Source organism: Sinohyriopsis cumingii, chromosome 6 (assembly GCF_028554795.1).
Source record: "Sinohyriopsis cumingii isolate HCF-2022 chromosome 6, ASM2855479v2, whole genome shotgun sequence".
Classification (NCBI taxonomy): domain Eukaryota; kingdom Metazoa; phylum Mollusca; class Bivalvia; order Unionida; family Unionidae; genus Sinohyriopsis; species Sinohyriopsis cumingii.
In genome coordinates this window covers 130,506,133-130,533,480 of record NC_142966.1, presented here as the reverse complement: position 1 = coordinate 130,533,480, position 27,348 = coordinate 130,506,133, and the positions used below count along the sequence as shown (strand labels likewise).

The following is a 27,348-nucleotide window of genomic DNA, read 5'->3' as shown; positions in this document are numbered from 1 at the left end:
CCTGTTCCTGTTGCGGATGTGGAAAAGAAAATGAACACATTTCTGTCTCGTTTGAATACAATTTTTGCCTTCACGCTCAGCGTGATGGCAGGATTGACATTTTTATGTTTCTTATCTACTGTATTTAATGACCACAAGACGCTAGTTTCAATCAATACAGGAAAGATAATTGTGTAAGTCAAAACTTTTTGCTTCAGTACCGGCTTAGCAAACAGCTGTTGTTTAAGTAGACGAAGTTGTTATTTAGTCTTTTATCTGACATTCCTGGAGGCAGAGACCAACGGTGTTTTGGTACGCATTGTGCAGGGGCGTCAGCATTTTTATCTGGCGGACAAAGGGGCCTACTCGCTAGTCATTAATAAATTTATTTCGACTGACTTTTGTATGCAGTCAGTAAGCAAATTCCATGTTTCTTTGAGCCATTGCTAGCTATTTCAACGGTTTCTTCGCAATGCCCATTTGTATATGCTACAATGCAAACTACGCTGTTTTATCTATGTTTTATAAGTATTGTTCAACATTAAATGTCTGAAATGGAGTAAATTGAAACATATAAACATATAATTTAATTACCATGCACTTTATGTATTATTTACGGCGGTACAAACGTTAAATGCGCAGATAAAAAAAAAAGTGACGACGCTAATTTTTTTCGGGAATTTAGGCCGCCATATTGGAGAATCAGAAAACCCACAAGACTAAAAAAAATTCCGAAGAATACTAAATCAGAAGGAAACCCTGCAATGAGGCAACCAATCATTACCTTTGAGCATAGAGTAGTACATTAAAACGTTACCCAAAAATTGTATTTTATATAATTTTAATAAATTTTAATAAGAGCAAACTTTAACACATTCATACCCTATTCCTACGCAATAGAACTTAACACAACATTTTTAATTAAATTCAAACATTTGTCAGCATGTATAACATATTTTAGTTTGACCAAAATAGAGCAGTTTAAAGCAAACCTTGGTCCAAAATATCCTCTATCCTAACCTCTCCAAAAAGTTATCACCAAATTACTTCACTGCACAACTCTGTCCTACTTCCGGTGCTGTTGACTTTAATTCCTGTGCAAAATTTTATTGATGGGTAAACAGGTAGTTGCAGTATAATCAAATATTTTAAATTTAATTAATTAAATTAATTATAAAGATCATATTGGCAGTTGCTGATACCTGAAAATGCAAACATGCCAAAAAAAGTGCTCCTCAAGTCCAATCTCATTCTCACAAAGATCTACACAACCACCATTTAGTTCATTTGATTCAGAAATTGACATTGAGATGATTGACTTATCAACACAATATCCTGCAGTGGAATTGTTGTGTTTAACCCCTGATGATGAGAATTTTGTGGTAAGGATTAATGTTTAACAAATGGTTTTCATTTTTGTTCTAATTAATGAAGCCTATTACTGTTGCATCATCAGATTTCATGGGGGATCAATGTTCATTGTTGCCCTGAACCACGAATTTAAATCCACAATGAAAAATGAGCCTTGTAGGATGATGCTACATTTTCTTACAGCATTTCATTCCTAGAGATTAACACAGCTACTGGCATTTGATAAATCAAGGCCAATACTGTAATCTGGTAATTAAATATTAGCTTTTACATGTGTTTGTTTTATTTTTTATATTGTTTCAATGCACATTTTTGATAAGGTATCGAATAGCTGTAATTTTACACTCACTGCCTTAAATCGAAATGTGCTTCTTTCCATGCATATGTCAGCAGTCATAATTTAGATGCCCCAGCACAAATCCTGCTTTGCACATTTGGTCTCTGCCACCAGTAATGTCAGAAGATAAAAAGGAAGAGAACAACTTATCATATAAAGTAAGAGCATTTTTATCTTTTAATATATAAAAAAAGAAATTGTAAAATAGAGATATGTAATAGGTGTAATCCATATGCTACTTGTGTTATGCAACTCTTTGCATGTTCTGTAAAATTGGAAACTGGTTCAAATGGTCATTTTGTCCTCCAGCAGATTCCATATTATTGGAAGACAAAGGTATAGTATTCCAGATTCCAAAACATACATTCATAAAGCAGGGATCGTCCTAGGCTTCGCCAATGTCGCAAATTGCGATTTTTTTTCCTTATTGGCGACAAAAATATCCCATCTGGTGTTTTTTTTGGCGACATACTTTTTGGTTATTTAATTTGTACATACAATCATGGATTTGGACTGGATAAATTAAAAGGCAGAATGAAAGGAAGCCACAAACTTGACTAAGCAATGCATTGGAATCAATCTGTTACACAAACGATCCTTTGTTCTTATTGACAACCCCATCTTTACAGTGCATTGTTACATCATAATCTGCTTATGCTGACATCTGGGCTGAGGACTGTATGCTGCGATACAGTCAATCATGCTACCGCACTATACCTACAACTGACCGACTTCTGAAGATGCGAATAGAACAGATACAATTAATTGTATGGCTAATCCTTGTTTTTTTTATACATATACCAATACAATAGTTTTGCTGAACCTTCATAGAAAACTGATATCCTTTGAAGTACCAACTACTGTGTATAAATACAAAGCAAATGGAAAAAATCTCAATCACAATTACATCTGTCGCCAGTGCAGCATTTTACTCATTGATCTTTTCCTTTTGCCATCAGTCCCGTGTTACGGCTGCAGAGACTTAAACTCCGCAACAAGAAATAGCAAAAAAAAAAAAAACAAAAAAAAACAGTTTTGCATAATTAATAATAATTATTTATTTCTCAAAATACAGGAGTGAAAGAATCCCTAAATTGGGTGTGAATTTATGCTTATATATATGGTCCAGTATTGCCAGGTGTTGACTCGTGTACGTTTCATTCGTGGGAATGGAGATCCTATTTTTCTTGTCGAGAAAATTTATGCAGCATTCAGTGATCATTCTTGGGAGTTAGGAAGCAACTCGCTACAAGCTTTGTGAAGCTAGCCGGGGGGGGGGGGCTGCTGAGAGACTACTAGTGTCACCTGTCAGCACTGTAGACTGTGAACGTGAATTCAGTATGATGAACCTCATAAAAACTGACATCAGAAATAAGCTCTGCATCTCATCTCTCGAGAAGTTAATGAGAATCAGCATGTACAGATGTGAAAAATTAGACTTTGAAACTGCATTCAACAAGTGGGCAGCCCTAAAATTGCGACGGATCTTCATGTAACACTTTGTAACATTTTGTTAATGCTTGTTGTAATTAAAGTATTAACTAACCCATCTTTTGTAATTTTCATTGCCTGTTACATTAATAGACTAAATTAACACGTGGAAAAATGTACACTACTTGTTTTGGCGACACTTTTTGAAAATTGGCGACAAAATATTGAGGTTGGCGATTTTTTTTGTGACAGCTTTTTAAACGCCAGGACCATCCCTGATAAAGTTTGCTTTATCCCTAGAAGTGCCAAAATTTTGAATAATTTGGACAGACCAGACATTGCAACTTTTCAAGCGCATTTGTCCCCATCGTATACAGTGACCCACACCAGTAGCCACCTGCTCTATGCAGCCATTTTTTTTTTAACACCTACATTTTTATCCACAAAGTCCGCTGCATGGGTAGCCACCCTCTTAGGTGGATTTTAGGCTGAAAATTGAACATTTACCCCTCACAAGTGGCAACATTTTATCTAATACAAATTGAAAACCAATATTTAGTTCCTAGGTAAAGGTAAGTAATCTGATTATCTTTTTTGATGTCTGTTTTCAGATGTTAGGTTTTCATGACTAAGATAAGTATTGTCTAAAGTACATTATCTTTAAGCACCAGCATTTACAGGAAATGGGCTCAGCAATGTTGTGACAGCATTCTGGGCTTATCACAGATGTTGATTTCTTCTCTTTGATGACTTGGTTAATATAGACTAAATATAGTTGTGTGAAGTCACATAAAATGAGATGAACCTTTAACGAAATCATACCTTGCAAAATAAAAAGACAAAATCATGTGACAGTACATGCATCACTTCCTTTATAAACAGTGCATTTTGTCTACTCTACAGAAGTTTTATCTGCCTGATTAAATTGCAGTACAATTAGCAACATATGAATATATCATCACAGAACTTTAACATGTCATCATTTAAATGGGAACTTATTTGTCTCAACATCAGTGGATGAATTCAAGAGTTCTAGCCCTGACATTTAATACTGGAAAGACTCAAACTAATATCGTAACAGATAAGAAGATTATTTTGCAGCAGTAAGAAAATGGAGTAAATGGAAGGAGACTGATTTTAAATGCCAACCAATATTTGTACAATTTTTGAATGGTTTTGCAATGCACATGCAAAAAATACCCCACCCAATTTCATGGTTAAGAATGAAGAACTATTAATGTATGGTAGCTTGAAATCAGTCAATTTATAAGACAAGAACATCCATTTAATAATTAATGTTACTTTTAAATGAAGCTATTGAATGCTCAAAAAGGAATTACACTTGAGCACTGTTCCGATAACTGAAATGATCATGCTCTCTATGCAGTGAAATCTGACTTCAAAGAAATGTTGCCTGTGTTCAGAAACTTGTCAAAAATAAAATACATTTGGCTTAAACATTCTCATTCAAGGTAATGATATGTAATAAGTTTTGTTCTTGTACACTATCTAGCATCTGGTTCCTTTGCTAAAATGGGTTGTTCCACTTCCTGGTCCTACCTATGCAAAATTAGCACAATGGGCTCAGCCATTGCAGCCTTCAAATAATTTTTACTAGCTATTGTCAGTCAGTTATGTAATCTGTGAAAGGGTGGTTTCTACCCTGACCTTTTTGCCTTCAATTGCCACTATTTAAACTGCCCAAAGGATAGTTTTACTTCAGCACCAGTCATAACTGTCTACCATTTATACATGCTACATGTAACTGGGATATACAGAAAGTGGTGGTGCTTTGTTTTTTCCTGAAGATTACTGAAAATTGTTTTTTCTTGAACATGATCATGTCAGTGGGTTTCGGAGTACAAAACCATATTTTAGATTAGAAAAACAATAAAACAAACAACCTAGACATATCATGTTTTAGTTTTGTACTAGTGTATCTGCACGTGTTAAGTATATGTATTCCTATGTAATGATGTAAATCATCCTACAGTAACTGTTGTAAGGAGCTCAGTTTTTTTTATCCAAATTTGACACAAGTCCACTAAATATTTTCTTGTTTGTTGAGTAAATGTCTTTTTTGTTTACTGATCTCTCCGACAAGTATTTTGCCTATGGTTTGGTATCCCACTGTTTCTTTGCTTATTATAGCAATAGTGTTGCTACAAAAGGCATCAGTATTAATGCTTCCTGTTTTTATCAGTTGGCACTCTAATGCCAGCACAATGTCTTTCAGTAACAACTATAGTATAAGCTTAGTCATCCTACTGTAATGAGAGCTTTCATATTACAACTTGTTCAGCAATTAAAATAGACATAGCAAATTCATCTTCTGTAAGGTACTAGCCTTATAATTTTGTTGGATGGAGGCAGTGATTTTATTTCAAGCTGAAGTATATTCTTTTCTTTTCTCTCAAGAAAAGTAATATTTTTTCAAATAATATATACAACATCATCTGCTGTGAAACCTTTCTGTCATTTTCAGTGACAAATAGCAAGATTACTCACAAAGCTTTGGTTTTAAAAGAGCACCATTAAATTTGACGAATAAGATTTGTGCCCCATTCAGACTGTTTTCCCAATATATGGGAGATGCAGATAATGTCTAGTACAGTATTTTTTCACTATGCGATTGACCTTTTAAGATTAAAAGTTTTAAATAGATATCTAAGCAAATCTCTCTTGATTTTCACTATCTTATTTTGATGATTGAGGAAACCAATTCATCATGTTAAACATTGAAAGAAGTCCGGTGTGGTTAGCACTATTTGTGATGCAAATTAGATCACTATAGTATCTTTTAAGTTAATCCTAATTGTTTATTTTTATCAGAAAGGAAAATCATGTCTGATGTAACATATTGTGTCAACAGTGAAATTTCAATTCAAGGAGGCTTACTACGTAGTTGACTGTACAAAATGATTTGAATCATAAAGCGAAAGATACGTGATGCGAGAAGGACACTTTTACATGCATACATTCATTCCCATACGCAAACACACAGTGAAAAATTCTACAAACATAAGTAGAATCACAAACTTAAAAGGCATGGATATATTTTTGATTTTGTTTAAACAATGAAGTCTTTAATTGATGAGAGCTAGGCAGTCAGGGAACATTGAGAGTATTACTAAAGCATATGCTGAAAATGTTTAATGTTAAATTCAGCTGATTATTTCTAATGTTAAATTCAGCTGATTAAGATAAATTTATGCAGTAGTGATTATGATTACATTTTTTTTGTCCATAGTTCTTTATGTTGTTTATAAATATAATTTCATGTTAATCATCATCACCATCTAATTAAACTTGTGCAGTTTTCCACAGAGAGAGGTTAATGAATGATAAGGAAGAAGGTGCACAAAAGAGAGCGGGGGAAGAGACCCAACTTAGAACTGAGGAACAAATAAACGCTCCAAGAACACTAAGGAATGTTCATATCTTTTTCTTTATTATCTACAATGTGCTAGATGAAAAAGAAGAAAAGAAACATCAAAGTGTGATGCTTATTTAGCAAGAGGGATGTTCCTCATTTATTTACTTGCAAGTGGTGGTTACAAATACGGACAAGCAGTAACCTTGAGCAATGAAGATACAGTACATGTTCTTGTATTCAGTAAATTGGAAGCCATAATTTTTCAAAAGTTGGAAAAGAAAAACATCTTTAAAAGACCCACGACAAAGCAACAGTACCTTTGTTATTTCATCTCTACATAGGCTTGTATGGTTTTTGCAATGTCAGCATGGAAAAATAGATTATTTAAATCTTCTGAAGGAGGTAAAGGGACCACCTTCCTTCTGCCTTGTGCTCACAAAAGTCCATGTTTTAGATTACTATGTTCACAGATTGTACTGTTTTCAGTGATTACATCCATTATGTCAGTTTTCCATCTGTATGAGGTAGCTATTCCCAACCACTGGTGATTAAAGTTTCAACAAGAACCAAACATACAACAACAGTGATGTAAAGTGATGCTTTATTCTAATAAAAATGAAAATACTGGTACAAATTAATCAGATTAATCTAGATTTTCAAGTGTTCTCTTTCTAGCGGAGAAAAGGGCAGTCTTTGCAAAAATGGAATCTCTCATATAGAGATGTTGAAATTGTAGGAGACTTCTACCAGGTACACGTTGATCCTAATGATCGGTTATCCAGGTACCTGATCAAAAGGAAATTGTATTAAATGTGAACCAGAAATGCTTTGTTGTATGTTCACATATGCCAACCCCCAAGAGAGATATAAGTGTAATTATCAATAGTATAAATGGCAAAAAAAGTGTAAAATCTGAGCATAAAAAGAGTAGTCTATATATTACATGCTATAATTACAGAAAACTATGAAAAATGTATTTATTTTTGCTAATTACCTTGATCTGCAGTTTAAATTTTTGTCACAAATCGGCTGAATTCATGTGGATTAGTAGTTTATACAAGAGTATAGACACAAAGAAATTGATATGGTATATATGCATAACACTCACTTTAACTAGTCTAAATGTCCACAGTAATTTTTTAGATAGTCGTAAAGTCCACAAATGAGGGACACATTCAAGAAACCAGCCTGTTTTCTAGGAACTATTTCATGTAATACTGTACTGTAAATTGAAATGAGGAAATTATATGGAGGTTTAACAATGAGCACAGGAGCTTGTATCATCAACTAAATGTAAAAACTTATACTCTTGTACTGCGGCATATGTAGCAAACTGTAGACTTGATCTGAAAACTGATAGTACATTCTTATACTGTGGCATATGTAGCAAATTGTAGACTTGATCTGAAAACTGATAGTACATTCTTATACTGTAGCATATGTAGCAAAACTGTAGACTTGATCTGAAAACTGATAGTGCACTCATATACAGTGGCATATGTAGCAAACTGTAGACTTGCTCTGAAAACTGATAGTGCACTCTTATACAGTGGCATATGTAGCAAACTGTGGACTTGATCTGAAAACTGATAGTGCACTCTTATACAGTGGCATATGTTGCAAAACTGTAGACTTGATCTGAAAACTGATAGTGCACTCTTATACAGTGGCATATGTAGCAAACTGTAGACTTGACCTGAAAACTGATAGTGCACTCTTATACAGTGGCATATGTAGCAAACTAGATTTGATCTGAAAACTGAGTGCACTCTTATACAGTGGCATATGTTGCAAAACTGTAGACTTGATCTGAAAACTGATAGTGCACTCTTATACTGTGGCATATGTTGAAAAACTGTAGACCTGATCTGAAAACTGATAGTACATTCTTATACTGTGGCATATGTAAGAAACTGTAGACTTTATCTGAAAACTGATAGTGCACTCTTATACTGTAGTATATGTAGCAAAACTGTAGACTTGATCTGAAAACTGATAGTGCACTTTTATACTGTGGCATATGTTGCAAACTGTAGACTTGATCTGAAAACTGATAGTGCATTCTTATACTGTGGCATATGTAGCAAACTGTAGACTTAATCTGAAAACTGATAGTACACTCTTATACTGTGACATGTAGCAAACTGTAGACTTGATCTGAAAACTGATAGTACATTCTTATACTGTGGCATATGTAGCAAACTGTAGACTTGATCTGAAAACTGATAGTGCACTCTTATACAGTGGCATATGTAGCAAACTGTAGACTTGATCTGAAAACTGATAGTGCACTCTTATACTGTAGCATATGTAGCAAAACTGTAGACTTGATCTGAAAACTGATAGTGCACTTTTATACTGTGGCATATGTTGCAAACTGTAGACTTGATCTGAAAACTGATAGTGCATTCTTATACTGTGGCATATGTAGCAGAACTGTAGACTTGATCTGAAAACTGATAGTGCACTCTTATACTGTGGCATATGTTGAAAAACTGTAGACCTGATCTGAAAACTGATAGTACATTCTTATACTGTGGCATATGTAAGAAACTGTAGACTTTATCTGAAAACTGATAGTGCACTCTTATACAGTGGCATATGTTGCAAACTGTAGACTTGATCTGAAAACTGATAGTGCACTCTTATACTGTAGTATATGTAGCAAAACTGTAGACTTGATCTGAAAACTGATAGTGCACTTTTATACTGTGGCATATGTTGCAAACTGTAGACTTGATCTGAAAACTGATAGTGCATTCTTATACTGTGGCATATGTAGCAAACTGTAGACTTAATCTGAAAACTGATAGTACACTCTTATACTGTGACATGTAGCAAACTGTAGACTTGATCTGAAAACTGATAGTGCACTCTTATACTGTAGTATATGTAGCAAAACTGTAGACTTGATCTGAAAACTGATAGTGCACTTTTATACTGTGGCATATGTTGCAAACTGTAGACTTGATCTGAAAACTGATAGTGCATTCTTATACTGTGGCATATGTAGCAAACTGTAGACTTGATCTGAAAACTGATAGTGCACTTTTATACTGTGGCATATGTTGCAAACTGTAGACTTGATCTGAAAACTGATAGTGCATTCTTATACTGTGGCATATGTAGCAAAACTGTAGACTTGATCTGAAAACTGATAGTGCACTCTTATACTGTGGCATATGTTGAAAAACTGTAGACCTGATCTGAAAACTGATAGTACATTCTTATACTGTGGCATATGTAAGAAACTGTAGACTTTATCTGAAAACTGATAGTGCACTCTTATACAGTGGCATATGTTGCAAACTGTAGACTTGATCTGAAAACTGATAGTGCACTCTTATACTGTAGTATATGTAGCAAAACTGTAGACTTGATCTGAAAACTGATAGTGCACTTTTATACTGTGGCATATGTTGCAAACTGTAGACTTGATCTGAAAACTGATAGTGCATTCTTATACTGTGGCATATGTAGCAAACTGTAGACTTAATCTGAAAACTGATAGTACACTCTTATACTGTGACATGTAGCAAACTGTAGACTTGATCTGAAAACTGATAGTACATTCTTATACTGTGGCATATGTAGCAAACTGTAGACTTGATCTGAAAACTGATAGTGCACTCTTATACAGTGGCATATGTAGCAAACTGTAGACTTGATCTGAAAACTGATAGTGCACTCTTATACTGTAGCATATGTAGCAAAACTGTAGACTTGATCTGAAAACTGATAGTGCACTTTTATACTGTGGCATATGTTGCAAACTGTAGACTTGATCTGAAAACTGATAGTGCATTCTTATACTGTGGCATATGTAGCAAAACTGTAGACTTGATCTGAAAACTGATAGTGCACTCTTATACTGTAGTATATGTAGCAAAACTGTAGACTTGATCTGAAAACTGATAGTGCACTCTTTTACTGTAGCATGTGTAGCAAAACTGTAGACCTAATCTGAAAACTGATAGTACACTCTTATAATGTAGCAAACTGTAGACTTAATCCAAAAACTGGTAGTACACTCTTATACTTTAGCATATGTAGCAAAACTGTACACTGTATGTATCATACTTAGGCTAAATCTGAAACTTATGGTTCTGATAGTAGGAACTTTCACTACGACCAAAACAAAACGTGTTTCCAGTTGGCCAACCATCCATTTTTAGTTGCCAAGCCATGCATCCCCCCCCCCCACCCCGTAAATAAATGTAACAAAAAATAGTAATAAATTCCAAAACTTGATTTGAGAATCTGAGCTGCTTTTGCCAAGTTCTTTAAGTGCTTAGTATATTATGTTTTTGAGAAAAACAGCAACCTACCTATCTTAATTTTTAAGCCAGTGCAATAGGAAACATTATTTTTGTCTGGCCTAAAGAGATTTGTGAAATATCCATTGTCTTAAAAAAAAATCTTGTTCTTTAATGTTCATCCAGCTGTATAGTTGACTTTGCATCTAAAATGTGTCGTTCTATTCAACTTTTTATTGCTCTTTTCCTTTCTTTTCCAGGAAAAGTGTTCCTGACTACAGTACATCTCGAGAAAAGAATGATTTAGGATTTGTGGTCTTTGATGTGCAGTCTGATATCCTTTAAAGTCAAATTATCCCCACATCAGTAATATTGTGATCCCTTCCATCTATCCATGATGCATAAGTCGGGGAATTTTGGTGCCATTTGGAGCTTAAAATTTGGCCATATTCTCAGTGCCAAAATGGTCTATTTTTCCCAATTTGAGTGTAAAAGTTTGACCAAAGAGGACTTCTACAGTTATCTGATATTGTTTTCCCTTGAAAATTACCAAAATGAGTGCAGCAAGGAATAGAGCATCAAAGTATCTACATTATTAATTTTTAAAATATGAAAGACTCTTTTCTTTGTAAATTTCCCATTTTGACTTAATTTCATTTAAAGATTCCCACTCTTGGCTCCATGTTTTTCAATGGTAGAAAAATCACCATAAACTACATGTACCTGATATGTGCTATCCATGTAGATTCTAGTTTTTGGCCCATTCCTTTAGGGTCCCTGAAAATGGGTCCAAAAGTTAGATATTTAAAATAAAGTTCCAATTACTTTGAAATTTTTCAAATATTCTTTGACTAAACTTTATGCATGTTCTGTATAGCTGTATAGCCAGGTCAGTGGGAAAGTGTTTATAATAAAACTGTGCATGGTTTACCATGATAAGTTATGGCATTAACTCTACTGCGTACTCAGTTACCAACAACATCAGGAATGAGTTGAAAGTGGCTATTAGAGACACGTGAATTGTGAAGTAACTGTTTTAGACCAGTCCCTATTAAAATGTTGGAGTATTTAATGTCTTTAAATTTTGAAATTCTTTACATGGTTAAAGATCCAAGTGATGCCAAATTATGGGTAGTTGTGGATTTTTTTTTGTATGCTTAGTTAAATATCTATCTCCAAGTAAGAATCATTACTTATTAATGTCTAAGAATAAGTAAACTTTCACTATCATCCATTAAATAATAAATGAATGAGGATTTAGAGTACCGAATCACAGCACTAAGAAAATATCTATTCTTGATGTGGTTTCTACAGCTGTAGTCATTACCCATAGTTCACATGTATTTTTTCTCTTTTATGATTTACTTTTTTTTCTTTTCAGACTAATAAACGTTTGGTTTATTACCAAATTATGTGTTTAATCAATTTTATTTAAGAAATTTTATCCATTACAGCTTTGTATGCAACCTGGAAAATATGATATATTAGTGGACACAAGCTTGTTCAAGGAAAATATCTACAGATAATAGCAAAATCTAGAACGTTTTCCAGAACAAAACCTGTTGTTTTCATTGAAATGAATCACCATTAGCAAGTTATGATTTCTAATAGCTATTTAATGTTAATGCCAACAGTATTTTTTGCTCATCTCACTCAAGTGAGCACTTTCATCTTTTTGTTCAAAACTGTTCAGAGTTCAACTATATATTTGACAGGTGGCATCCTGGTGCAAGTCTCACACAAACTTGTGGAAATGATAATGATTAACCTGTCAAATATATCCACTGTTACTAAAAATAGAAACGTAAATTACCTGACTCATCAAAAACTACAAGTGAGAATTTGACAATGACCTGATGAGAAGGTCTTTAAGATTGATAAAAGTGCTGATTACAAGAAGTGCCACTGTTACTAAAAAAAAAAGAGAAAAACCTTTAAATGACTTCTTCCCCAAAACAGCTAACAGAATTTGACCAGATTTGACAGAAAGCAATCCAAGCATGAAGACCTTTTAACAAACAAATTTCATTTTGCCATCAAATATAGCCATCATTATTAAAACTATAAATAAAAAAATAAACAACTTCTCAAAAAGCTCTCAGCAGAATTAGACCAGGTTTGACAGAAAGATTCCTCAGCTAATGTGGGTATGTGAGAAAGCATGCCAGTAGCTTCTCTTGGGTCGGTGGTTCTTTCCGGGGTTTTCCGGGTTCTTCCTCCACCATTAATACTGGCCGTCATGTATAGCCTATTGTGTGCTGAAAAACGATGTTAAACCCTGCAACAACGACAACAACAGAAAGATTCCTATTGTCAAGACTTTTCAATCCTTAGCCGACTTGGTCATAACACTGAGTTTATGGCATTGTCCTGCATCATTATGTGTCTGTTGTCTGTCCAACCACAATTGCCAATTTAAACGTCATATATGCTCAGTGTTACTAAAAGTAGAAAAATTTGAAAAACAGCTTCTCCAAAAATCTAACAGTCTTTGACAATTTGACTGAAAGTGTCCAGGCATAAAATGGCTTTCAACAAGTGATGCTGATCTGCAGTCAGATATATCCACCATTTTTAAGTAATGTCATATCAGTGCCATCAATAATGTATTGATCACTTCATATCAAGTAGTGCAGTAAATGTTTATATTACAAAAGTGAACATCTTTAAGACATGTTGATTCCTACAATAATTGTATTTAAACAACCTTCTTGATTTCTTGAACAAGATAACCATCAAGGCATGTTCTGCTGTTGTATTCATCTCAACAGATGACTGTTGTGTGCTTCTGTTACCCTTTTATAACTTGGGATCTATGTTAAAATGGTCCTGGGTACCCTTAACTTACTTTTGTTTTTATATATATATATATATATATATATATATATATAGGTATATAGGTATATATAGTTTTATGTGAATTTAATATATTCATTGAACTATATGGATGCATTTCATTATGGTTCATTGTTAAAGTATGTTTTCCTTAACTGAACTACATCTGTCCAGTATATTTAATTGGAATGTGAAACAGCTGTTTCTTTACCTGACAGCAGAATACACAACTCAGAACCATGTAAGTACTCATCTGTAATTGCTTTACCAGCATTGTACAGAAGGCAAATGATAACTTTATTAAAATGTGACCATTAACTGTTTGGATGAATAACTGTCAAAATGTATTGATAGACTCCTCTTTCTTAATCTTTTTTTGCTATAAACAAGAAGGATTGTGTGATAAATATTTTGTTTTATTGCCCGGCCATAATTGTGGAATTGGTATATTGTGTTTCCTTGTCTGTCTGATACGACACCCTAGTTACATTATGCATTAGGTCAGTTTTTTAGACACTGTGAACCACAGAGCAGGACATTACAAATCAACTTGCCCAACACCCGAGACAAGCTAATAATTCAGCATTGGCAAGCTCCAGTTTGCAAGGTACTTGCCAATGAGCAAGTCAAAAAAATTGTGACAGAAAGAAAGGGTCTTGCTTAGTTCATAAAGCTTTATGTAAAGCCTATAGTTTTAGGATCCAGAGAAAAAAAAGAAAAGTTCTTTATTTGTAAAATAACTATACTCTGTTTCCAGAAAATATCTTACATTTTATTTTAACTTGTTTTTTTTTCTTCTACATTAGTTGTGATACAGTATTTGTAAAATAACTATACTGTTTCCAGAAAATATCTTACATTTTATTTTAACTTGTTTTTTTTTCTTCTACATTTGTTGTGATACAGTATTTATGTTGTCATATTTGGAACAAGCCAAAATCGCCCAAGAACAGGTTCAATTTTGCAGTCAACTTGCCCTGGTGGAGCACACTATATATTATAAAATTTGTCATGCTGCCTTGTATGAAGATCTGTCTAGTTAAGTACAACACTATTCCTCCAAACATAATATGCATGTGACCTAATTAGCTTCAGTGATTTTGGTTAAGTTTTTTTGTTTAATTAGTAAGTTACTGTGATGCAACTTTGTACATAACTGTAGATGCATTTTGCAGATAACATAATGGAGGTCACTGTGACCTAAATTTGATGCTTCAGGGACTGAATTTTGCATTTTGGTCCATTCCTAAGATATTGTGAGAGCCCCAGAGTTTGTACATACAGTACAACACTATTCAACCAAAAGTGTTGCTGTGACCTAAATTTCAGACATTTGAATTTTATTAAGTTTGCAATTACTGTTATTTCTTTACTATTGCTGGCCACAGTTGATTTCTCTCATACATCACTGCCCCTATGATTTTTTTCTTTAAGTTTTCATTTAGGTAAGCTTCTGAAGCATTGTCAGCCTCAGAGTCAGTTAACTTTGTATATGGATGCATTTTGGCAAGTGCAACATTATACAATGAGAGTAGGCAACTTTGACCACTATTCATTTACTTATGGCAATTGCAATATTATACAACGTGAGTATGCAACCTTGACCACTGTTTCATTGACTTCGGTTAAGTTTGCAGTTAGGTCTCATTCTTGTGCATGCTGTGCTTCATAGTCACACGAAAAAGGGGATGGTATGGCATTTTTTCTTAATTGTTTTGCTTACCATGCCTCAGATGTGGAAGTATCATATAGGTTAACCCTTGGCCATCAGTCCATCACACAATGTCCATGTTTTGTGTTTAGGTTAGTCTCTTTGGCATTGTTAAGTACCATGGTAATGAAACATGGAATACAGATGCATCTTAGCAAGTGTAACACTATTGTAACAAAAGTAGGTCACTGTGAAAATGTTTGTGTATGTTAGTGGCTTAGTTTAAGTTGTGCCTTCAGATCAGTCTCTCAAGTATTGTTAGCAACTTTATGTGAAAATACATCTTAATAAGTACAACACTTTTATACCAGAATAAGTCACTGTAACCTAAAGTTTTGCTCTAGAAACATTGGTCAAGTTTTGCATTTTGATCAGTTTCTCATGAATTGTTAGCTTCAGTGTCCTACAACTTGGTATATAGATGTTTCTTGATGAGTACAATACCATCTTTCTGAAAGTAGGTTACTGTTCCTAAATTTCATCCTTCAGTGACTGGTGAAGTTTTGTAGTTAGGTTAAGTTTCTCTCTGGTATTATTGAACTCAGAAGCAAGCAGCTTGGTATGAAGATGCAGCTTGTTATATATACAACACAATGTTACCAAAAGAAGGTAATTGTGACCTAAATGTCATGCTTCAGAGGCTTGGGTTGTTTTGTGTTTAGAGTCAGTTTCTCATTCACATTTATCTGATGGGTTATTTAAAGAGGGGGTTGTGGGTTATTCCTCTTTTACAGAAGAGCTTATGTCAGGCATCAGTTTGTTATCACTACTCCTCCTGACCTGCTGATAGGATTGGCACCAAACTTTACAAATATATTCATTCCCACGGTCTAGTTGGTCCTTAACTCATTCGGCCCCTGAGGTTTTTGTCATTTTTGCCTGAAATGTGCGTAGGAAAGACATTTGGGGGGCTATTTCTGAATACTTCATAATACATCAGCTTTCAACAGATTTTCCATGAGACTAATGCCTAGTTGTATTAGAAACATCATTTTCCAGTGGTTATTTTGCTTGCGCATGAGCAGAAAAGTAAAAGTTGGAGGTCTTTTTTTTTTTTTTGCTTAATGAATCTGTCATTTTTGTATGGAGACCGCAATTTATTCCAAATGCCCACCTTATCCTAGTTTTTGCAAAGGTTCACCTGTCTGTATGCAGTTAAGACCAGTATGCCTTAGATCTGAGGCCAAAAGGTCTAAAATCCGGACCCAAAATCGCATTCCGATCGCAAGTGAATTTTGGGTGGAAAAAAAACAGGCCCAAAAACTTAGGTTTTTCTCTCTTTATTTTGTAGTGCAACTAGAACTTCCAGATTATTTGATATCATTTTAGAGCTATATCTGTCTGCTTTTTTTTAATACCACCCACGTTGGTGTATCTTAAATGACCTTGATGCTGCAGAGCTTGGAAGTAGGGTACAGCCTCATCATGCCTACAGACGGGATTGGGGCTGAATCGGTTAATGAAAAAGGTGCTCCTTAGATGTCAAATATTACAACCACTATGTGACAGCAGCCATTTCAGAAACCTCGCTGTTACTACAATGATTAACCTGGTGGTCATATCAATATGGGGGTTTCACACAAATATGTATCATGTTGTCTAGTTGGTACAACATGAAAATGATGATAATCTGACATTCAGTGGAGCTGCCATGTTGACCATTTTGAAATTCTTACAGCTACTCCTCCTGAATGGCTGGTTGTATTGACATGGGGTTGTCACAAAGATTTCTTACGATATCTTGTTGGTTCACATGAAAATAGTGCTGATGCAGTATCCAGTATGGCCACAATGTGTCTATCTTGAAAATCATGTTATCACTTCTCTTATACAGATGGTCTTTTCAACATGGTCTTTCAAATAAAAGACTATTTTTTGTTGCTTGGTTAGTCCCAATTGAAAAAAGTACCTGTCACACATGTACAGTTTTGGTTGTCTATGAAAATCACGGTATCACTGCTAAGGGAAGGGATTTTTTGTATCATCATTGGATTTTCACTAAAAGACATTTTTGGTGTCTTGTTGATTCCATCCATTATGACCAACATGGCAGCCAACATCAAAATCTTGTTATTTCTACCCCTCCTGAATGGAGTTTTGTACTTCATTGAGCTGATGAACACAGACATCTGTAATATGCAAGTGAATTTTGTGGTAGAGCATTTGCCATTGGATGTGGGAGTTGGTGGATGGAACCCTGGCCAAGTCATACCAAAAGACTTATCAAAATTGTACTATCAGCTGTCTTGCTTCGTGCTCAGCATTAAGAGGTTAGTGGTCAGCCTGGTATCAGGATAATGCGGCTGGGTGGGACATGATACCCCAGTGCTAGACATCACTGTAAACTGCCACACTGTAGATATTGTAGCGATATAACTGAGATTGTTAAATATATGTTAAAAATCTAAATCACACACACGCACATACAGTGAATTTTGAGCAGTTTCATATTTCAGTTCTATTTAAGTGAAGAAGTCGATAGTCAGCACTCTGAAATTGATTGTAAAGTCAACTGCCTTGGCATAGCCATTTTTTGGCCTGTAAGCATGATAGCACAAACAAGGATGAACGGAATTTTATCATTTAACACAGTCTGTGAATAGAATACCATAAATCCTACCACTTAGATAACTTCATTGGTTAGAGCATCCACCTCAGATGCAGGGGTTGTGGGTGCGAACCCCTGCCGAGTCATACCAAAAAACTTTTAAAAATGGTACAAACAGCTGCCTCACTTGGCGCTTAGCATTAAGAGATTAGTGTTAGGACTGGTGAGCTTGGTGTCAGGATATTTTGACTGGGTGGGACATGATGCTACATGTCTGTGGCATGAAGCCCCAGTGCTAGACATCACTATAATATGCTACACTGCAGACATTGTAGCGATATGACTGAAATTTTTTAAAAGCTACATTAAAAATCCAAAATACAGACACAGATAACTTTATTTTCCCCCCAAAAGTATAAGTAGATTTAAGCATGTGTTTATATTTGTCATAGATGGAGACATGTTCAGTAATCTTCTAACCACAATATCAAGTTCAAGGCAAAAGATAAAGACTTTCTTTACAGGTATTTTATGAGCATGTTAACTCAGACATAAGCAAAAAAGTTTTGTTATTAACTTGGATAAGTTGGAATTTTACAGAATTATCAGAGATGGTTTTGGAACACAGCACTTAAAACAAAGAAAGAATATTATTTTGGATTCTTGGATTGCATGTTTGGTTAGTAGAGCATTAGACCGTTGGATGAACTCTTGCTTTCGTTTTAAATTCTTCTGTGTCAGACATGTTTCTTTACTAGCAGTCATCTCTCCTGGCTGACTCAAGGGGAAGCATCTCTGCGCTCTGAACATGTGAATAAACAACCATTGAGATGGATTACAGTATATAAAGAAAATTAAAAAGCATCATGGACAGCTTCATTGTCCAGAATAAAGTTGCATTCCATCAGCAACAACATAAAAATCATAAATTCAGATGATGCTGCAGTACCAAATAATAATAATGAAAAATATTTTGTGAAAGATAAAAGTAATCCATTGGGTATCAATACAGTTGTGAAGATTATATATATATATATATATATATATATATATATATATATATATATATATATATATATATATATATATATATAAAGGTGTCGTTATTTCTTGCATGCTGTTCTTTACCTATCATAGTTAAATAGTTAACAGGCCTTGTTGTTTGCGATTGGACTTGTCAGCAAGTATATTTGATAGGATAAATAAGATTTCTCTGTCTTTCAGAAACTTAATCAAGTTGTCATGTGGGATAAAATTATCAGAAGGGGAGAAAATGCCATCCTAGATTACAGAAGTATGAACACCAAGTACTACTTCTGGGACTATGGAAATGGTTTGAGGTAAGTTTTAGTCACACTAATATCGTTGGTTTATTTTTTCAAGTTTTTTCCCCGATGCTTTAGAGCAAAGGTATAGTCAGAGATGCTAACCATTCCATTCCATTCCAGACATATTTCATAACATTTTTGGGGTAAAAATTCCACATTAGAAAGTATGTTAATGAGATTCCAGAAAGATAAAAAAAAATTATTGGATGAAATTTTGACCAGGAGTTTTCTATGTGGATACAAATAATGACAAATGTACTTCAGCGCTGATATGATTGACTGTTACATGGTGTCCAGTTGCTCAATGTACAAAAAAATTTAAGAAAGAAAACAAATCAATAAGACTAATTAGGTTTTAAAAAATGGTCACAGAAATGAAGAGAAAATTAAGATGCAGTTTCATTTGTGAGGACTAACGTGTATGGTAATTGTTTTGGTCAGATATTTTACGGGTATTCATGGTTCTGGAGTCATCAGACCTTCGTTGCTTCTGACAATTTACATATATGTATAGGTTCATAGTAAAATAATAAAGGTTTGCTATTTTTAATGAAAACATATTTTCTGGATGGATTGCACAAAATTGATGCTTGGGATTCCTGATAAGCATTTTCAGGGATGGCTTTTCTGTATATGCTCTGTCTCGTCAGTCATCTATCTGGAAGTCTATCTCAACTGCTAGGTGGAAATTGGGAAGATACGTTGTTCATATGGGTATGATTATTGTTGATAACCGGATCCCTGGTATGTGGTCAGAAGTAAAATGTACGAAAAGTTGAATTACAAAATTTTTGACCAAATTTTGTACACATGTTATTAGCATGAAGATTCCTATCATATTTTCTGTTTATTTTTTGGATGGCAAAAAGTATTTATTTTGTTTGCCATATGAAAAACAAATAATTTATTACTTGTCTAAAAACGAATAAATAAAGAAAAAATCCAAGTCATAAGGAACAAAATCACACCCATACAGTAGTACCAGGCTGCTCCTTAAGTGGAAAAGAAATAATCACCTGTTATGCATTAATGAATGAAACCAGATATTGTCTCATTTCAGTCAACAGTAAAATTCAGGAATAATAAACAGTATAGCTTAGATGCTAATCAGTCAGAATTTATTCATCCCAGTCCTTCACTTTATCCCGCTCCGGTGGCCTAGTGGGTTGGGCATCTGCCTCGGATGCGGAAGGTCATGGGTTCGATCTCCGGCCAAGTCATACTAAAGACTAACAAAAGTGTTACTAACCACTGCCTCACTTGGTGCTCAGCATTAAGAAGTTAGTGTTAGGACTGGTCGGCCTGGTGTCAGGATAATATGGCTGGGTGGGACATTATGCTACATGTCTGCAGCATGATGCCCCAGTGCTAGAAATCATTATAAACTATCACACTGCAGACATCATAGCGATATGACCGATAAATTGTTAAAGCTATGTTAAAAATCCAATTCACACATACAGTCCTTCACTTTAGAGAAATTCATTTATGTCCAAAACCAAAAGTGCATAAATATAATTATTTTATACATCTGAAAACTACAGGACATGAAAACATTTTAGGCAAAAAAAAGCCATCTGAGACAAAGTGTCTTCCCCCTCCCACACAAAATAAAATGGTAATTTTTGTGATAGCTTTAGGTTTATGACCTTGCTTCATGTCTGGAGAAAGGGGTCATGGTGGGCTGTGTGGAGAGAGAAATTTTATAATAACAATTTTGGAATTTGCCATGGAAGTAGTTCTTGTGGTTTTTCTTGTTTTGTTGTTTGTTTTTATTATTTGATTTAAACTGTTGATGTATGGAAGGCCCAGATAATGCAGGATTCAAACGTTGTCTTTGTGTAATGATTTCTTTGTGTTATGATTTCTTTGTGTAATGATTTCTTTGTTTGTGTTATGATTTCTTTGTGTAATGATTTCTTTGTGTAATTTAAAATATCCCTACCATTTTGTGCACAACTAGTTTGCTAAAATAGTAAACATTTTTTTCAAAATTCCCATGAGGACAAACCTTTACAACAATAATAAATATTCTTTATGAGACAAAAGATAAAAGGTTAAGAAGTTTCAAAACTCAACAGAAAGTAATTACAAAATAAATATTAACTTCAAAAAAGTAGGTAAAAATATTCAAATACAAGGTCAGAAATTGTCTATATAAACCAGTCTCCTAACAAGTTGCATCCCACATCAAACAGGCTACACATGTTGGTCACCTCTTATGACACACAGGAGGGGAAATCATGTGTATTCTCAGTTCCCATATCTGCAGAAGTGGGCATCAGGTGTATTCACAATTCCCAGATCTGCAGAAGGGGACATCATGTGTATTCACAATTCCCAGATCTGCAGAAGGGGTCATCAGGTGTATTCACAATTGCCAGATCTGCAGAAGGGGACATCAGGTGTACTCACAATTCCCAGATATGTAGGAGGGAGCATCAGCTGTATTCTCAGTACCAAAATATGCAGGGAACAATGTCTAATATATGATTCTAGATTAAGTCTTATACTTTCCATAGTGTACTTTAAATATTTTGTTAGAGTGAATGCTTTGCTTGGCATTGTTCACACTTTGAAGGCTGTCTTGAGATACCATTGCTTCTACAGAGATGCCAGCCATTTTGAATATTACAAAAGGATTATGATTTTTAATTGACATTTATGCTTTTTGAATTATACTTAATTTTATTTTTTTAAAATTTGGATGAAATTGTAAACAAGAATTTGTGCAAACATGGAAAAAAGTAACTCAGCACCATTATGACAGACTGATACATATAATACAGTTTCTTAATCTAAAAATAGAATGTTGATTACACAAAATTCAGTTGATTAGACTAAATATATGTGAAAAATGATCACAAAGATGAAGAGACAAGGGAGCTACAATTATTTCATGAGGAAAATTTGTTTATACTTGTTGTTTTGGTCAATGTGTTGAAGGATTTCATGGTTCTGAAATTGAAGGAATGGTTACACCATTTGTTGCCACTGGACCCTGATTGTTACAGACTTTTAACTAATTTGTTATCCATTATGGAGGGACTGCATATATTTTGGATTTATGTTAGGATTCCTGATAAACATGAATTTGGATTGGCATCTTGTCTTCTACCAACAGAAGTCTTCCAAGATAGGTTGTCTTTCATTACAGGTCTTTACGTTAAAATATCATAGTATATTAAAAGTACTGCTATGTTATTTCATGACAGGTGATCTTCCAGAACAGCAGATAGATTTATATAGATAATGTATATATATATTTATATAGATAATATATTATAACTTGGGGATAATTGAAAAGTTAAGTATTACATAGGTCCCTGAAATAAAATTTGCATATGTATTGGATCATGACAGAAACTTGTTTATTGTCATGAACTGTGAAAGCAACAAGTCATTAAGTTGATTGATATGCCTTTGAACATGGTTCATTTCTGCGGGGCTTTCTACTTTCAGAGGAAACAGGAATGTGACCTTGACCCTGTCATGGAATGTTATTCCCAATGCTGGAACACTGCCAAAAGTGATGGGCGAGGGGAGTCACAGATTTTCATTCCCCGATGAATACAGTCATCAAGGACTGCAGTGAAACAACAAATTTAATACTATAACACTTACAATATTCCATGCAATTGACCATGCAAAACTTGCAGGTCACGTCATTAACTGATCTTATTTTACTAATATCCATGTTATTAACCAATCTCAATACTGTTATTTTTTATGTAAAAACCAGACCTGTCTGCTACCTTTTATGGACATTTTATTATGTATAAGAACTGTTTCATAGATGTATGCCTTTTTTTTTAAAGCTTTGACTCATTGCCTGTAGCAATAAAATGTAAGCCTAAATTTGTAAAGAGTAAACAGTCTGCTAAAATAGGTATCTGATTAGTCATATTGGCAAAATTCATAAATCAAATTTGTTCATATCAGTCCACTGGCATTGATTGGCTATTCAGTATTTTAAATTTTATGAACTTGATTGGTTATTTCAGTTCATGCATCTGATTGGTTAATCTTTTATTTTACTTTGCACTTGAGTATCTAATTTTATTTGGCCATTACAGCTGATTGTCATACATGTGAGCCACCTCCAGAATTTCTATCTGTAAAATCTTGTGGACCAGTTTTTGAGACCTGTAGAGTTGGGGGGGGGGGCAATGTTTTGGTGTGCAGTTTGGATGGCTAGGAGTTGTATCTCCTGTAGCAAAATGTTGTCTCATTGAATTTATTTAATGTATTCCATGTTACATTTGCAGAACAGAATATTTTTCCTTATAACATGGTACATAACCAGAGTTGGCTATAAAAAAGCATTTTTTTGTTTGTTTATGCTAGTTTTCTCATTTCTAGTGAATATTTATCTTTTATTGACATTGAAAGTTTTTTTTCTCTTGCCTATGTAAGCAATGGCAGCATCAGCAGTGGTATTATTTTTGAAATCAGAAACAGGTATATGAATCACCTTCAGATCAGAAATGCAATATATACTTGCAAGTCAGGTCTGACTGCCACCAATATAGACCCATGTCTGCTGTTGTATAATGTGCTGGCATATCAGGGTTTATGTAGTTTGTTCTGTTGATTAATCCTTACAGAGCAACATAGACCCAGATTTGCCTGTGCATTATGCAACAGTAGATCTGGATCTATGCAGTTTGCAGTTGGACTTGTCATATGAGTATATATATGGTACATACTAAATATAAATATTTACCCTTTGCAGTCATCCAGTATATACCTACTATATTGTACATTTCTTGCTGGCTGTACATGAGTCTATGTAGTATTTGTTGATTTTCATAAACTAGGGCTTTTCATTATGGACTTGAACCGTAGTATAGAGGTTGTAGCATCATCATAACACTTACGAAAGTATTATAAGAAGGATACAGTTTTTCATTGGCAGAACCGAGTGGTCTCTGATAATCTTCTGATGTAACTTCACTATGCTGGCTGACAAAATAGTATCCTTCAATCAGGTGATTAACTGTTGGAACTGGTATTGTCACTAATTAGTCCAGTATTTTCCATTTCTTTTCTTTGTTTAAATTCTTTACAAATTTTTACCATGTTATACAAATATTTCAGCATGTTTGAATACTGGTGAACATGTGTGAATATTGGTGAACATGTGTGAAGTGAACATTTCAAGGAAATCAGCTGAAACATGTGCATAATGTTAATGAAAGCTGCCTGTTGTGTAAGACCATCATTGAACCATGTTGCTGCAAAGTTCAACAGCCTTGTCACCTTGTTATTACATAATGTTTCACACTTAAACTGGCTAAATATTTTAGTGGTATAAACAAAGATTGACTGACAGTAAGAGGTGGGTAAAGCTTGGCTATTATTGAACTGAACGAATACATAAGGACTGTAGCTAGGAACAAATTTTAATGATATTATCATTAATGCGGACAAAGTCACATTGGAACCCATTGTGGTGGCAGATGCTGTGATATAATACAGCAATGTTATATTAACATCATGCCAAACACAGTGACACACTGGTTGGCATCACATCGTCTTGGCATAAATATGATGTCATACAGTGATATAACACAGCAATATTATATTAACATCATGTAATACCGTCTTTGGTTGGCATCAGTGTCATTTCAATACAGTCTTTGGTTTCACATCACATCATCATGACATAAATATCACATCATATAGCAGTAGAACACAGCAATGTTACATTAATATCATTGCCAGTCTTTACAACATTGTGATTGATAGAATATCAGTTTTGTGTTTGATTGACATAAGATTTTTAAAACACAACCTGACCTGTAATAATGTGATTCAATATATTTCATGTATATACATGTAAGAGCCTCTAAATATCATTATATTATCTATGCAAGATCATTAGCAATTTGAGTCCCCGGATTTAGTATGAAAAGCCCTGGTTTCTCCTTTATTTCTCTGGTGAATGGCCAAATGAGTTGTATTGTCAGTTTGAATTGGAAATGGGTGTTAACAGTCTCATAAAATATTTATAGGTGAACCAAAAATCAAATGGATGTTGTTTAATGTATTGCATTTCTTATCATCAGAATAAACTCTGTAAGATATTGTTTTCTATTTTTGTTTGCTGCCACAAAGTAGTGTGTTGTAATGTTTTCCATCCATTGTTTGATAATTTTGTTTCCATGCAGTAACTCGAGTTGCCCATCTGCAGTTAACAAACTTGTTTGGGTTGCTTTATTTTGGGTAAGGAAGAAACCTTTTGATTTGAGCATCAAAAGGTCAAGGTCACTGTGAAATAAATTTTTTTATCTCCAAGCTATAGCTCCAGTTAACTAACAACTACAGTTACAAAACTTTGAGGACAGCTTGTACTTTAGGTAAAGAAGAGGCCTGTTAATTTTTGGAGTAACCAGTGGTTAGTGTCACAGTAACTGAAAAAGAAAAATGGTTTCCAAGCTAGAACATTACTTTTATGCCACAGAGCTGGGAAAAACTTTATGTATAGTTTGAACTTGAGGTAAAGAAGAAGCCTATTAATTTTGGGCTTGAATCGTCACATGTTTAGGTCACTTGGACTGAAAGAAGAACAATAGGGAACAGATTATGGTTAGAAACGATCAATAAAATCTAATATGCAACTAAAGGGGGAATCGTGTGAGGATTTTGATTTCAGTAGAGACCAAACGAAGTGGAGCAGGAAGAATGTGGGATGGATATTTAAGTGATGGGTAATAAAATATGGCAATTTCATTTTTTCTTCATTTTCCCTCCTTTTTTTTCTAATACCACCCTCAATTTTTGTGTTTGTATCTTTCGGCAAAATTTGTGGAGGATATGCACTCTGGCTATGAAAAAGATCTGTTCATTTGTGGGTAAAAGGCCAGGCTCAATGTCACTCAAAGAAAAATGGGTTGTGCAGGAAAATTTTCATTCACTTGCAAGTTCTTTTACCAAAGTCTGTGGCTGGCTGGCTTTTAGAGTAAAAAAAGAAATTAATGGATTATGGGGTGTAAGGGTTAGAGGCCACACTCATCACAAGTCTATTAAGAAATAAATGGTTTCTGCATACGAAGTTTAGTTCAAGACCATTCTTGACCAAAGGCTGAGGTAACTGCACCCTGTGTAAAAAATCTCCATAGTCAATTATACATATCCTACTAGTTCCTACATTAAGGACTATTAAACACAAGGAAGGTATATAGTGTACTCACTGTACTTTTGTTTATTGTTAAGCCTGTATACAGGTATATGTATTGCTTAATAAAATTATATGTTTTTAGCATGTACCTCTTTACCAAGAGTGGACAATTTCATAATCAGTTTCTGTAATAAACCAGTAATCAGTTTTATGCAATGACTATCATGTCAATTTTGTGCAGATTATAGAATAGGTATAAATGAATATTTACCACCTGTGGAAAAAGAAGGGTGCAGGAATGGTCATTATTCATATCAGAATGTCATGGAAATGAATGTCACATTTAAGTATTGGATACAAAAAATTCTCAATTATTATTTCATTGTTATGGTTTTACTTTTGAATCATCTGACCATCACATATCAATAAAACACACCACCATGCATCATGGGGGCCTGCATGTAGGGGCAAGGAAGGGGGACACATACACACACCCTGGATGGCACTAAATTAAATGATTGTTTAGCATTAAGTACAAGAATGTAGAATATTTGGGTTCTTTTGAACAAATTCACTTACAAAATGGATAAAGCTGCTAAATTTATGACTTTTTTAAATAATACAAAAAAACAATTTTTCTTGCAGTTTTCAGTGCTTAGACCTGTAAGGATATATCAGAAATGATTATCATTACTTGAGCTATTATTTTGTTTTCTCCAGAGAATTACCTTCTTTTTTAGAATTTGGTACATATATGTATTTTTAAATCAAGATATGTTGATACTATTTGTATTGAAGCAAAAAGTCTAGTCTGTATTTTTTATCAGTGTCTTTCCTTTACTTTGAAATAGCATTTAAGAATTGTTGTCATGACTGAAATTTCTACTAGTTTATTTCTTTATCTCCAGATGAAATAAAGATTATTGTCAATTTACACGTATAATCATCTTTATCTGTTCTCTTGTAATTGAATTCTTTTCAGGTATGTTTATTGAGCAGAATGCAGATTAACTACAATATCATAGCAGTGATCCTTTACCTCACAATTGAGAA

The 27,348-nt window shown here is 34.2% G+C and overlaps 1 protein-coding gene across 1 annotated transcript; it reads left to right on the top strand.

Annotated features, from left to right (window-relative positions):
- LOC149797967 (signal peptidase complex subunit 3-like) lies at nt 1-27,229 on the top strand. Its single transcript, XM_089963049.1, has 5 exons — nt 1-173; nt 11,011-11,084; nt 13,750-13,826; nt 19,069-19,184; nt 22,635-27,229. Exons 1-5 carry the CDS (start codon nt 31-33, stop codon nt 22,765-22,767), a joined length of 543 nt encoding a protein of 180 aa, XP_089819175.1. The 5' UTR covers nt 1-30; the 3' UTR covers nt 22,768-27,229.
- Nucleotides 27,230-27,348: the final 119 nt, after the last annotated feature.